At 36.1% G+C, this 15771-nt stretch overlaps 1 protein-coding gene across 1 annotated transcript; it reads right to left on the bottom strand.

The window, feature by feature from the left end:
• Window positions 1-13939: 13939 nt before the first annotated feature.
• Window positions 13940-15363, bottom strand: LOC104609907 (putative purine permease 11). Its single transcript, XM_010276331.3, has one exon. It carries the CDS (start codon window positions 15176-15178, stop codon window positions 14258-14260), a length of 921 nt encoding a protein of 306 aa, XP_010274633.1. The 5' UTR covers window positions 15179-15363; the 3' UTR covers window positions 13940-14257.
• Window positions 15364-15771: the final 408 nt, after the last annotated feature.

Here is a 15771-nt window from a genome sequence, read left to right as displayed (position 1 = left end):
GTGCTAGATCTTGTTTCTTCCTTATTCTTGGAGTTGATTGATTTTATAGTCATGTATTTAAAAAAACATTAATGGCCCACAGTCCAACAAATTTGCTTAGGATAACAGAACTGCACTAATTGTGATAGATGGTGCATGAACATATTTTCATTAGGGTTTTGAGGTGGAGTTTTCAAGTATTCCAGTTTGAATAACTGGTAAAAATAGTTTGAAAATGAAATTGCCATTGATCTCTCAACTGCAGAATCTGTCTTTAATGTCAACCCCAACCTTCTTGAATAATGCCTCAGCCTTATCTTAGAAGGTTTAGTGGCTGGATTTGTTTGTCTTTAGATATGATAGGTATCGTCAAAGATGTGAAGGAAACTATTGTTCAGTGCCTGGTTTTTCTTGAGTTTTAAGTTTTCTTTAGATATATAGTTTCAAGAGAAATATGAATTATTTCTCAAATAGACCTATAGCTATTAATTATAATTTATTTCTCAACTATTCAAGAAGATTAATTTTTCTTATTATACACTATGGTGTTCCTAGAAGAATACCGATATTTCACAGGAGCTTGCATGACCGGGAATTCGATGATATGCTAAATCTATTTCGGTTATTGTCAAATCAAAATATTGGAGTTGGGAAGGATAACTACATCTGAAATCAGAGAATAATGGTTGTTTTATAATCATATCCTTCACTAGAAATGAGTTTAGCTAAAAATAGTAGTTTTCCTTACAAGATAATTTGGAATATTGTTGTGCCATAAAATGTGAGCATGTTGCTATGGTTTACCTCAATTTAGAATGTCTTAACTATAGATGGCTTATTGGGAGCTTGAGGGTGTTGATTATTTGTTTGTCTACTGCAAGATTGCCTGAGGTTTGTTTTGTGAAACCATGTTTTGAAGGTAGCCAATTTGCTCTAGGTAGTACCTCATTCATTGGTTATGCAATACTGTCAATTATATTGGTAGGTATGTGAAATTCATATTTGTGACTACCTGTTTATAATAGTTGTAGTGTTAATTACTTTCATTATAGGAATCATTGTATCATAAGAACTCTTGGACTAATTGGTAATTCAGTTATTCATGTGATGCTTTCTAATCGTATAATACTTGGAGAAATGAGGTGAATGTTGCAAGAGAAGATAACAAACAAAAAGAAACGTAAATCCTACATAATAGGATGTAAAGTGATTGATGGATGCTTCGTGCTACATGTTGGAATCATGCCTAATACAAATGTTGGGTCTCTTTCTAATTCTAGTCTCATAGATGCAGGAATCATCCCATGCCTAATACTACCTTTGGATGGTAAGCTCTTACAATTGGACTAATGATTGTTTTGTTCTACACAAAAATGAAAATCGACACTTCTATTTGTAGGCCAAACTTGGGCACCAGTAGAAAAGCCCATACCAGCAAAAGTTGGTCAATGGACCTTGATTTTTTTTTTTAATGCCAAACCAAATGTACCCTCTTTTTCTTTATTATTCCAACTCGTGTTTTTTCATTTCTCTGAGGTTGGTATCAACAAGAGGGAAAAAAAGAGGCACCCGGTATCTGCTCATGTAGGAATAGGCCATGTTCTCTTATAATTTTACTACTATTGCAACAACAGGATTCAAATGTAGAGCGGGTAAAAGTGAAGATGCTGAAGTACGGCACTGATTATAAAGATCAACAATAGAAGCCTAGATAGTGGAATTCTGATATTTTTTGGACAGTGAAGATGTTACTACTTCAGCCTTCTGAACTATAAGGAATGTTTACTAGCATAGGAATAGTACATATCATCAGATCATGTAATTGGATAGCTCGTAGCCTATTTTGCATGTAAATATCAAATGGATTTTGTATTTGAAGCAACTATACTCGTGTACATTCTCTAACCAGTTGGATGATTGGATCAATGAAATCACTGATTTTCTTTGCCAAAAAATGTACATTTTTTAGTGACCTCAAACTCAAAGGGCTTATCAAAAAAAAGGGGTTTGCTTATTGTCAGTATTGTGGTATGTATGGCAGGAAAGGAATTTATACATTTTTTAGCAGAAGGAAAAAAAAAATCAGAATTGTGGTTTGCAATCTTAGAAAATTACATTTATTTTTTTAATTTTTCAAAGGTGCTTGATGACGCGACTTTTCCTGGAAAATTATATCATCATTGAGTTAGGTTCCTTTGGTTTTGTCGATTTTCATAATTGGATGTCTATTCATAATAGTTAAAATATTTGATTTGATTTTTATTTATTTATGTAAAATACTCAATTGCACGTGCCACTCTACTAGTTACTTATTATATAAAATTGGTTCGATTGTTATATCATTTGGTGAAGTTTTTCATCATAAGGCCAAATCTCGGCCTCTCAATTCACATGGGGACTGATGTCATGTTTCAATTGGGAAAATACCAAATTCACAGGAGGGAGGGTGGCTCGTAGAGGTCGGTTTTATGGTTAAGTATAAAACTTCACCAGATGAAGGGTTTGACTATGATATGGAATCATAAATGTAGTAGCGAATAAGGTATTATTAATCAAAATTCATGAGTGGGTTTTAATTGGTCAAAATTCTTTCTATACCATATTTTTTCTGCATCATAGATTTTTCCTCAAATCTTATATACAATATTAAATTTGAATTTAGATATATGAGTCACTTTAGTTCACAGGAATAGGGGTCTGAAATGGGAATCAGAATGGTCCAATTGTTTGGCTGGGCAGAATCGGAATCTTATTCTCATTATTAACAGAATGACATTCCTCCATCTGAGCTTGGGAATGAAAATCCATTCCAGCTAATACGGTTCCAATTCTAATTCCCATCTGAGCCAAACAAGTGGGCGGAATGGACCATTCCAATTCCGAGGTATATCCAATTGATCCAATTAGGGGTGGCCATGAGTCGAACTCTTCATGAGCTACTCGATCTCGGCTCGGCTCAGTTTCAACCGAGCTTGAGCCCAATTTACATATATATATATATATATAGAGAGAGAGAGAGAGAGAGAATAATACATATAATAAAAATATTATAATTCTTAAATTTTAAAATATCAAATAAAAAATATTTTTTATATATAATTTTTTATTTTTATAAAACATTTTTTCTTAAATCGAGCTTGAGCCGAGCCGAGCTCATGCTTAAGGTTCTAGCTTGAACCGAGCTCGAGCTCGAGCTCAAGGTTTTAGCTCGAACCAAACTCAAGCTCGAGCTTGAGCCTTGTACTACCTTGATGAATCGATCTCGAGCCTCATACTATTCGGCTCGGCTCGGCTCGAATCCATCCCTAGATCCAATCCCTATGATTATTAAGCATAGATATGGTCTTTACTCCCAGGAGAGAATTTTAACTGGACTAATCAGCGGGGAACGGAGGGTGAAACTCCCTATTACGATACTTACCCTCTTCCTCTTCCTCTTGATCCGTGGCCTAAGCTTCTTCTGGTGAAAGCCTCTGTCTATGCTGGAATCTCTACATTAATTCTTTTCCATTCAACTAAGAAAAATAAAAAACCAGTAAATTACAACATATTAGAGTACAAGGGTTTCTAAGTCAATCCACAAATATACTCACTCAAAAAAATACAAAATCTGATCTGGGGTTCTGGAATGAATTCTAATATGTATTACTTAGTTCTGGACCAGGTTCTCTTAGGCCATATATGCACATCTATTTCACTATTTGCTTCTCTGTAGCAATACAGGATAGTGACTTTCGAATCCTTTCCAAGTTCCAAGCAATTCCAGGACCTGTTGCTCATTTAGGTGGTGGTTTGAGAGCTTAAGTGGCCATAACTGTTTGACAAAGAATCTGTTTCAGGAGCAAGTTTCCTATATATCCAAGGCTCCAAGCCTAAGGAAGGACATATCTGATAGCCCACAATTCATAAGTGTCATTACAAGTAACTTCCATCTTTGTTTTGAAAAACCTCTGCACCACCAACCCAAGCCAGGTTAGAGCAAGGCAAATAAAATTGGCTTAGTACATCTTATTTGTCTGTTATTTGGTTCTCGAGTCATTACAATTTGCAACTAGGAATGGCAACGAGGCAGGTTAGGGGTGGGGATCACATTTCCTATCCCCAACCCCGATTATAAATGCTTGTTCTCAACCCCAATCCCCATAATTTTTTAATTAACATTTTTTTTGAAAAATAAATTTACTTAAAATAAAAGAAAATTTTAAAATATAAATAATATATATATATATATATATATATATATATATATATATATATATATATATATATATATATATATGACCCTGGTCAGGGTTTCCTATTAATCCCCATCCCCGACCCCATTGGGTCAGGGAAGTCGAATACTTGGCGGGAATGGGGAAAATTTCCATCCCTAATTGCGTTTTTGACCCATTGTTGACCCTAATGGTCAAACTATTTGAATGTCACCCATTCCTGATTTTGGGTCCATTTTTCCTAAAACTCAGGATTTGACAAAAAATTGTTGATTGGTCAAAACTTGTTCAACCTGGTAGTTGAACCAATGGTCCATTCGATCTGGTCACCGGATCACGGGTTACACACTATATGTATGTGAAAATTTTTGGAGTCTGTAACTTTTTGTGTTCAATTGGTTGTTCAATTGAGTTGATCTTTATATTTATTTTGGATAATTTTTTGAGCTCTATGCATTCCAAGTAGGGGTGGCCACGAGCCGAGCTTCTCACGAGCTACTCGGACTTGGCTTGGCTCGGTTTATCTGAGCTTTGAACCAATCTTGAGCCTGGTGAAGCTTGGCTCGTGAGGCTTGCAAACTTAATTGAGCCTACTATAATAAATAAATAATTTTTATTATATATTCACACATACATATACATATATACATATATATATATATATAAAATTTTTATTATATATAATAATATTTTTATATAATATTTTTATTTTTATGTATAATAGTAAATAATTTTTATAATTCCGTTTTTTTTTAATGTAAAATAAAAACTTATTTTTATATGTATAATTTTTATTTTTTAGAAAAAACTTGGCTTGCAGTTGAGCTCGAACTTGCGAGCTTCTGAACAAAGCCGAGCTTGAGCTCAAGTCTCTAGCTCGAGCTCAACTTTTCTAAAAAACCATTATTTTACCTCAAATTCCGATTTTAGCATTTTTATAAACATACATACATACATACATACATACATCGGTGATTACCGATTTCCAAAAATCACCATTTTTTGTTGTTTGATATCATTTTTGGCATGTAAACTGATTTTTTCAAAAGTGAGTATGAATTTGTTTGGTAGTGAACTATCTATATCAATATATTAGCTAAAATGTGTAGTAAGAAGGCATGAGGGAAATGGAATCTAATAGTATTTGTTGCCTTTTTCATAGAAATTACAAGAATGCCACTCTCTACCAACTCTCTCTTTTGCTTTTTTTTTTCTTTCAAATTACAAGAATACCACTCTCTCCTACCAACTCTCTCTCTCTTACAAATTACAAGAATGCCATCTCTCTCTCTCTCTTGCCATCTCTCTCTTTCTCATAAATTACAAGAATGCCACTCTCTCTCTCCAATTGAGGAAGACCTCAGCTCGACATCTCAGTTGCTAGGGGACCTACAATCAAGGGTAGTTGAGTTTGAGCCGAGCCGAGCTCAAACTTCTAAGCTCAAGCTGAAGTCTCTAATTCGAATCGAGCTCGAGCTAGACAACACCTTGACCATTGAGGGAGACCTCGGCTCGACACCTCAGTCACTGAGGGAGATCTTGGCTCAGCACCTCGACAATTGAGGGAGACCTCAGCTCAACACCTTGCCAACTAAGGGAGACCTTAGCTTGGCACCTCATCTGCTAGGGAAACCTCAGCTCGACACTTTAGCAGTTGATTGAGACCTCGGTTTGGCACCTCAGCAATTGAGGGAGACCTCGGCTGGACACCTCACCGAATTCAAACTTTTGAGTTTTTGACTCAAGCCAAGCTCGAACTCGAACTCAAACTCAAGGTTGATAGTTTATGAGCGAACCCCTGCAAGGTATTATTTGTTTGGTAGTGCATTAAAAGTTATTATTTTTACGAAATCAGTGATCTAAAAGGTATTTTTCTCATTGGAGTTACTATTCAGTGTATTATGCTCACATGTTTTAGATACCATTAACGGTCCGAATGATAAATTCATATCAAACGATCTAAAATATCACATACAACTGTACTGTAGACATTGCAAAAATTTCTCAGAAATGATCGCAAAAAAAAAGGGATTTTTAGACTGCACCCCAAAAAAATGCATAAAATATCACAAGAAAGAAAATTAGCATGAAGTAACATATCCGGTGATTTGTGAAGCACTGAATCACTGCCTCTACATTACACAGTATGCCATAAGAAATCAGCCAGAAATCAGGGAATCACCGAAAATAGTGATCCCTCCTTTGGGCCTGATTTCAGTGATCGTTTTTCAACGATTTCTCAAAAATCAAGAAACTCGTTTACCAAACAAAAAATTAATCGGCGTTCTGAGGAATCGCCGACGTGAAGGGAGAAACAAAGAACGAATAATGAAATCATTTAACTAGTTATTATTACTGACTATTGATTGAATTCTCACCGGCGACGTTAGAAATCCAACGCCTAATCAATATCAATAATCCAGGGATGCATGCCGGAACCCACGTCCTCAGTGACGGCCGGCCGGGGCGTTTGGAAAATAAATTCCCACCATCAGCAAAATAAATAACTACGTCTCTTTCCCTCCCTTCCAGTGCCTATATAAAGTCATGGCCTTCGACGGGCTGGAACATGCTTTAGCAGAAACCCATCTCTGATTTCTTTCTCTCTGGTTTGATTTAGTGGAAATCTTGGCTCTCAACAATTTGGCCGTCGTTTTAGCGGTTTCATGGCTCATGGTCATTGGAATTTCCACGGCGGGGGCGAGACAACAGCCTCTTCAGCCCTGGTACAACCTCGCTGCACTACTCGAGGTTGGAGAAGGCGGCATAGCCGATTGTTTAACTGCATTCCTTGAGCTGCGATCATGCACCAACGAAATAATCCTCTTCTTCTTGAACGGTAAACCTTATCTCGGCTTTGATTGCTTCCGAGCCATCCACATCATCACTCGACAGTTCTGGCCTTCCATGCTTACTTCACTCGGTTGCACTGCCGAGGCCCGAGGAGGGCGACGTACTCCGAGACTACTGCGACGCAACCTCTCCTCCCCCAACTCCGCAAGTGGTGTCGCCGGTGCAATCTCCACTTGATCTGGTTCTCACCGGAGTGGAAGTTATGGGTAAGGCCAAAAGACACGTAGAGCTACGTTCTAGGAAGGAATGTCCGGGTTTTAAGTTCTCCTTTTGCTGTAGTCGTTAGTATTGCTCTGTTTTCTGAGTGTTGGTTTCAGGTTTTGAGTGATGTTTGGTTCCGAATTTTCGGTTTTTTATTTTTGAATTTTAGATCTCTCCTATAAAAATTCCATGTCAGTATCAAAAGCTCATCGGAGACGCTCGCCTTCCGAGGATGAATACTATGGCTATGTTTGGTTTGGAGGAAAAAGTAGGGAAAGGCTTGTATTAAGTTTCCTTGCATTTCCCTTCGTTTCCCTACTTTTTCCTTCAAACTAAACATAGCCTAAATGTCTCCCGCCTTGGAAATATGAGAATAGGAGGAAAGTAAAAACGTTTCTTTACTTCTGAGATCAACATCTTTGCTCAACTCAACCTATTCTTCTCAACTTTCAACCAATCTCTACATGTGAGTGAAGGGATGGGATATCCATCACATGGATGCCCAAATCTTGCGGAATAGATAGGGCGAATTTCAAAAATTTTTCTTCCATCTTTGCAGGGAATTGAATTCCCTATTTTAGAAAATATATTTTCAAGGATCAATCTTGAACCATGAACCAAATCAGATCTGAACCAAAAGGGGTAGGAGGGAGGATATACCTGATACGGAGAAACAATATCTCCCAATGGAGGTATTCACGCCCAAGGAAGGATCCAAAATCTGCTCCCACTGAATATGGCGCAGTGTAGGATGGAGCAGAATCAACAATGTTCTTCAAAAGAACTTGACCCTTCGCAATAATCAACTGAATGGCTTGTCAGTACAGCTCCAACCAATCTTTTCCTAAAAGATTGGAATCAAGATCAGATCTTGATTTTTCCCAAGAACTGGAGATCGAACTAAAGGCAATGGTGGCGGCAGGAGAGAATTCGCAAGGTGCAGAAATCTCTCTTTCTGTGATTTTTCTCAGCTCTGAAGAGAATCAGATGTGTGTCTTTCTTAGACTGCCGCCCCTTTCTTTTGTTAACCTAAATGATCAGCTCCTAATCCAATTAGGAGCTGCTTATCCAAATCATATTTGGATAAGATTTCTCTTTAGGTGATAGGGATAAACCCTTATCTTATCTGCAAATTAGATTAGCTTTCTCCTAATCTCATTAGGAGGTTTCTAAATCTGAATCACATTAAGATCTGGACTCTCTGAGTGGATAGGATTAAGACCCTATCCTATCTGCTAATCTATCTCAGAATTCGCCCCATAATTAATTAAATAAACAGCCCAGTTCGAAATGGGCTTTAGGCCCATTAAGCTTATGTACTCACTTAACCTTCCAAATTGCTGCTCAGTTGGGCTTCCTTGTAAGGCGTGGGACCCAAACATTGATCTACACATCAACCACATGGGTTCGGCCCAGCCTTTGTTACAAGGCCTGGCCGAATACACTGTTAAAGACAGTGCACCCCTTGAAAACCCATGTTATGGGCTCTATGGGCCCAATAGTTACCCTAAGTGGTCCCTGGGCCAAACCACCTTGTAACACCCAGGGACTGTGGGCAGATGCAAGATTAGTCCATCAGGTATTATCCTCAATGGTCTTATACTTAACCTCTCAGCCCATAATGATCATACACTGCCCGACAAGAGAAGACCTCTCCCTCGGCTGCAAGGAACAGTATTGCACTTTCTACTTATATGGATCCCGGGAATTAAAACCTTTTGCAAACATTTTAGAAACCATAATATATACTTTTATATCTCATATAAAATATACTTTGCAAAAATAAATCACAACGGTTGAAATCGGCTGTCGGTAGTCTTGGTTTCCATCAGAGAGAGTGCATCCCCGATCATTACCTTTGTCCGACAAAGGGGCTGATCCTTTCACTATGATCACCCACTCAGATGAATTCTCGGATTGTCCCAACATACCTAGGTTTTGACCCTTGCTAAGGATCTCACTGATTGGTACATCAAAGACAGCCCAATCCGACATCTAGTGTAGTATCATAATCGAGTCTAGGGGTTAGGTGTAACTTTCCAGTTTTGCCCATCTATCTCCAAGGTCTAGGGCAATACTGGAAATCTGGTCCAGTTCAAAGATTCTATTAATCCTACACTGTATGTGCCTAGGGTCTCACCCTAGTAGCTGAGACAGGCCACCCCAACCGATTTGGTGGCACTAAAGTGTCAGCCTTGTCAGGATAGGTCTCCCTAGACCGATCCACTGGCTGTGCACATTCTAAACTAACACGAGTCTCATTAAGTGTCCAGTTTAAGGGTATTACACAGAAACATACCAAGGGAACATGAATCAAATATGTATTTTTATTCATTTACAATAAATTCATAAAGTACATCATTCTTGATTGAAGCTAATGGCATACAAAACTGTCTAACAGTGAGATAAGCAAGTTTTGCAATCAAAATCTTCTCACCACATTCATCTTTCATTTCATTTTGTTTTTGCTTCAATAGGTTCTCTTCCAAATGTTCAGGTTCTTACCCAAATGCCTCAGTCTGTCAGTCATTCCAGTTTCTCACTTCTTTGTTCAGAGTTACATCCGTTTGAGACTGAATAAACAACAAAGAATTGAATATCCCAATCTTTGAGTTTCAAAGCTTGAACTAGGTTTGGAACAATTGCAAAGACTTGATTGGAATTTCATCTCTTGAGATCATATCCTTTGCTATCCAAACAAATTGAATGGGATATCTTGACACCTTCAATTACTTAGCTTCTACATGTATCAGTCCAAGGTTTGATGACTTTCTTTTTCACTAACTCTTTTGCTGGTTGGTTTTAAAGCCATTCAGTCAAGTTTTGACATGTGAAGATGGAGATTTGAAGCCATTTGGTAAACTTTGCTAAATATATGGATCAGCACAACGATATGTGCTATTTGGTATGTTTAGCAGAGGTTTTTTAGGTTGCTTTTATGTTTATTTTTCCCTTTTTTATGAGCATTGTTTTGCTTGGTTAGAGATGGGGATGGGAAGATGAGGGACTGAATGGTGAGTTGTTTTGTTTTTAATTGCTATATCGAAATGTAGGTTTTATATAATTTTTTTTATTTGATTCCCTATGTGTGGGCCAATTAGATCCTTTTTTTCTCTATTTTTTGTAATGAAGCATAGTGAGGACATGAGTTTATGCATCATATCCCTCGATGCAAACGGATTAGATTCGATTTGAAATTGGGGTATATCTGAATCCAGTCCAATAGAAATAAAATTATAAATTGATAATTAATAAAAAATAAAATCAATTTAAGTATAATAAAGATTTATATAAATTTATGTAATAATAATAATAATAATAAATCAATTAGTAACATCAATAAATCTATATTTACTAAAAATAATAAAATTACAAAACTATGTAAGTTTCATTTAAAAATAATATAAATTAAGAAAAAATAATAAAATAAAAAAGCTTAATTTCAAAGTTAATTTTAATCAATTTATCATTCACTTAAATTACATTTTTCTTGCCTATAAGGGCAACTTTTGGGGGTTAATATTAGGGATGCAAATGGATAGGATCGGATTCGAATCAAGGTATATTCAAATCCGATCTGATTCAAAGATCCAATCGGATCTGTAGGACTCAATTTGAATTTGGATCCTATTAGTAAGTTGGATCTTTGGATCTGATCTAATCTGACTTGTATTCTTTAAAAATTAATAAATTATTATAAAAAAAATAAAATATAATAATTTAAATAAAGTAAAAACAAAAAATAATAGCAAAAAGGGGCACTACTTCAAGTTGTCCATGTACAGTATGGACTACTGTAGCTATATACATTTATTATTCAAAAAATGTCCCTATAAATACAACCAATGTTTCTAACTTTCTAATACTTTTTCTTTCACTTTGCTCTTTTGAACATGAACTTCAAAGTTTATTGTAGTTTTCATGGAACCGAGGCTAGAGAACAAAGTTTTCTCCATAAAAATCATTCTATTTCTCCTCTTTTTATCTGTTTTTATATGTTTTTGTGAACTTATTTTCTATTCTCTTAGATTTTTATCTCCCTTCTCCTTAGCCTTCATGTTAGTGCAGCCATTTAACTTTCTTTATCTCTTTTGTGTTGGACAAAGGGAGCGAGTGCTACCTTCCGCCACCAATAACATGCAGCTAAGAAAACATGGAGAAGGAGATTCCAAGGGAAGGAGGCCATCGTCATCATGTCATTTCTTCCTGGACATATGTTCATGGATTTTTAATTTTGATCCTTTTTTTTTCAAATAAAATTTTGAGTTTAATTACATATACCAAAGAAGTAGAAATTCCCCCCTTTTCCTACTATCTGGATAAATCAAGGGGGAATTCATCGAAACTTCATTTGGTTTGTGGAAAAGAATGTATATGTGTTAGGGGCTGTTTGCCATGTATCGACTGCCCAACATTATAAAGACAGTTCAAGTAAGAGAAGTTGTTAATGAATTTCTTTTCAAATTTTCTTTTCTTTTTTTCTCTTTTCTAGTATTAAATTATTCATGATTTAATATTGGCAATAACATATATGTGTTATATATGTTTTAGGGGGTTGTTTTTCATCTTTCATTTCAAGTTGGAGCAAAGGTTTCATTTTACCTTATTTATTTATTTTTTAATTTCTCTTTTAGAATTATAGTAGCCATCTACTGTTGTTGCTTCTGGTCTCCTAGACTCCTATACCATGAATATAGTTGTTGCTATTATGCATGCTTAGAGCAATCCTAATAAATAAATTTGTTATTTTATCTCTATTTATTGATCTATAGAAGAAGACTCCAAATTCTGGTTATTAGAGTGGAAAATCTGAATCTATTTGGTCTTAAGTTGGGTTGGGATAAATTAATATGGTCATGGGTTTTATAAAAATCCCAAATATCTCTCAAGATGCAATATTTGATTGCAAATAAATAAAGGAAAAAATGATTTCCTAGTGTTTCACTTAGGAAATGAATTTGAACAGAGATGACCGACCTTTTTCTTGAGAATTAGGGATGGACCATGCTTTTTCTGTGTGTATGCGTTTTGATTCCGCGCTTGTTGATTGATACTGCTGCTATTTTACATGAAAAACTATAAAATTATGATTTTTTTAGAAATGGTTCATTTTCCTTCATTTTAATTGCAACCAAACAAAGACTCAATTTCATTGCCTCTTTGAAGAAAGACATTGCTTGGGTTACTAATATGATAGAGCCCATGTAAAGCACGACTCTCATATCAATTCTCATCTACCCCAACAACATGGGATTACAAGTTCATAGAGTTATCATTATCTTGTTGGAACTTACTTTTGTTTTGAATTTGTGTTGTGATTCATCTTCGTTTGGAAGGAAGCCCATGTCAAGCTACCTCTCTTTGCATTACTTACCTTCTACTATTTCAAAATAAAAACAGCTACCATTTCCTCCCTTCACTTAACCAATTTTCTTGTCCCAATTGAGGCCTTTTTCCCCTTTCCCCTTTTAACTTTTGGGAGGAAAATATAAAGGCTTCCTAGAGGTCTCCACTAATAATCTAAAAATTAGTTCTACTAGATGACACAAAGTTGTGAATTGGAGCATGTGATTTAATGATAGAAGAATTAGATCCCATTTTAAGTTTTAGTTTCTATACTTCTATAAATATATGCCGAATTTACAGGCTTGTTAATGAGCATGATGCCACCCATTTAAATTGTTGGTTCCTACCTTACTTACAGGAAATGAATTAGCTAAGCCGTTAGCTAATCTGAGTATTCATGTAAATGAGTAGTTGAAGTGTTTGGATAAAGCCTTAGGATACTGGGAAATATGGCTCATAGGTTAGGTTCATTTTGTGGGTGTGCTTAACCTGAACTTAAGTATGCTTCGCCTAGCTTCAAACAATTTAACCTATGAAGGACTAAAATATACAAGGCCATAAACTTTACGTTAAGTTCAAACATTAGTTGGGTGGATTATTGTATTCTAGGCAGAGTGAAAGCTACATGCACTCTCCTAAACTTAACCCCTACATCTCAGTTTTTGAAAACCAAAAAAACGTTATTGAACCATATGTGGCCAAATTAGGTTAAAGTTAATCAGTTGACCATTAGTGTCAAAATATACATCAATAAGGATTAATAACCCGAATACGAAGAGTGGAATGGTCACTTGACCCCTATATCTTGTAATCTAGGGTTGACAAAATTTTTTTTCTTTCAGTTTTTGAAAACGAAGAAAAATTATTGAACCCACAGGTGTCCAAATATACATTATAATGGTTAGTAACCCAATAACAAAGTCAGAAATGGGTTTAATTATGAAATGATAAAAATTTCTTTATTGCAAAATGATTTTTATCTATGACAAACACAAATCCCGAGAACGAAATATACCTTTTTAACAATGATCAACTTTGGGTGCAAACATGTCTTGAAATCTGTATTTGCTGTCATTTTGAAAACATAAATGCATTCTTACCAAACACTAGCAAAACTGAACCAGAGTGCAAATATGCACTGAACAGGCATTTGCACTCTTTGCAAACTGAGCTAAGGCTGTGTTTGATTGCAATACAATTTTATTTGCACTGGTACAATGTATGGGAGTGCAAATGAAAGTAATGCAAATTTTGGTTTAATTTTACTTTGGGTTTTACTTCATTATGCTTCAGATCTTATTTTACTTTATTTGTACTACAATCAAAGAAAATAAGGTACATTTTGAAACAAAAATAAATCAGAAATTTCACTACCATAGTATTTCATCAATACAAATTTATCTGCACTGCAACCAAACACAGCCAGGAAAACTACCCATGTCCTAACACAATCTTTATTTTTTCATTTCTCCTCAGTAAGTCACTGCAAAGAGTGTTAGCTATATGTGTTTAAATAGATAAACATGATCTTTTTAAATAGAATCACTGAACAGTTCCTCCATGGGAGGCCCTACTTTGTGCATCTTCCTCTAATTTCTCACTGTAATAAAAAAAAGAAAAAAAAACACTGAAGCATCTCTCTTTCTCTCTCTTTCAGATCTCTCTCAAGACATAGACTCGTCAGTTATCTCATTGATGTTAGTTTGTTTTGGCTTCAGCTTAGAATCATCAATATAATGCTGATACAAATAAGAAGCAAATCCCCAGATTGCCAACAACATGGCCACCACCTTCACCCCATCCATCTTGTCATGGAAAACTATCACAGCAGCAACGGGAACAAGAGGCAAAGCCAAGGTACTAATTACATTGGAAAAGAGAGAAGACACCACAAAAATCAAACCCACAACCCCAACAGAGCAAATCTGCCAAGAGACAGCTGTCCAAACCAAAGTCATCACATAAGATACTTTCCCCTTGCCAAATTGGTCCATTTCTTCCTTCAAGCCTTTCCATTCACCACTGGCAAAAAGGCCCACAATGCAAGCAAAAGTTGCAACTAGGGATGTAAATATTTGCATTTGCAAGACTATAGAAAAAGTTTCCTTTTTCAGAACCTTCTTGAAGGAAAGCTGCATGAGGGAAAGTATTAGGGAGTAAGAGGCAGATGCACCAAGTGTGCATAGAAAACCGAGCACATATTTTCCTTTAGAGACTCCTTCAGGTTCTGAAGAATCAGAGCCAAATGCAATGAGGGAGGCAGATAAGGTGAGGAGAACTACAGAATTAAATATTAAAGCAGTGAATTTTTGGGAATTGATGAAGAAGGAGAAGACTGCATTGAAAGCTAATTGGCTTGCACAGATGAGGGAATAAGTTGAGGCAGAAAGGTACAAGAGCCCAACTGAGTACAACATGTTGTCACCAACTATAAGTATGCCAAGGAACAAATAGACCACAACAACAGTAACAATAGAAGGCTGTGCAGAGTTGGTAGAAGTTGTGGAAGGATTTTGGGAGGATGAAAAGAGAAACACTGGGAGGAGGAGGATTGGAAATGCTGCAGTTTGGACAAGTGTGGCCATCCATGTACTATTTCCACCTTGGTCATAGTAGAACCTTCCCAGAAGAACGGCAACAGATTGGCCGATCAGAAGAAAGGCAGTGTTTAGTGCCACTAAGAGCCACCAACGCCAGTTCTTTGGTTTGAGGGGTGGTTGATTGATAGAAATTCCATCTTTAGGCAGTCCCAGTTCTTGGTTCTCTGTAGTAGAAACCGTACAGAACAAGAAGAAATTAGTTTATGTATAAAGAGGTGTTCCTTTAATAAGATCAATGCAAATTTCTTAAGGATAACAGATGTTATGTCTAACCAAATAGTGAATGACTCTAATGGTTTCAAATTACGATCTGGTTGACCATTTCTTACTTGGGTACTTGGTATTTGGCTTTCGCGAACCTGCACTTGACCTAGACCATTGGATCCCTTCTTCCCCATGTATCCATTTTTGTTAGTTTCATTATAAAATAGATAAAAAATTTTTATGTGAAGTATTTCAGCTTTGTTCTACACCTTTTACAGTATAAACCAAGTTTTCACCCATATGACATTGAAACAACTGCAACCTATAAAAGAAGATTTTAGCAATATAAACTACACAAGTTCCAAAATGGTTCA

This window comes from Nelumbo nucifera, chromosome 1 (assembly GCF_055504915.1).
Source record: "Nelumbo nucifera cultivar China Antique chromosome 1, China Antique-T2T, whole genome shotgun sequence".
In the NCBI taxonomy this organism is placed as follows: domain Eukaryota; kingdom Viridiplantae; phylum Streptophyta; class Magnoliopsida; order Proteales; family Nelumbonaceae; genus Nelumbo; species Nelumbo nucifera.
The sequence above is the reverse complement of the archived record's forward strand: the minus strand, read 5'-3'. Positions and strand labels throughout refer to the sequence as shown.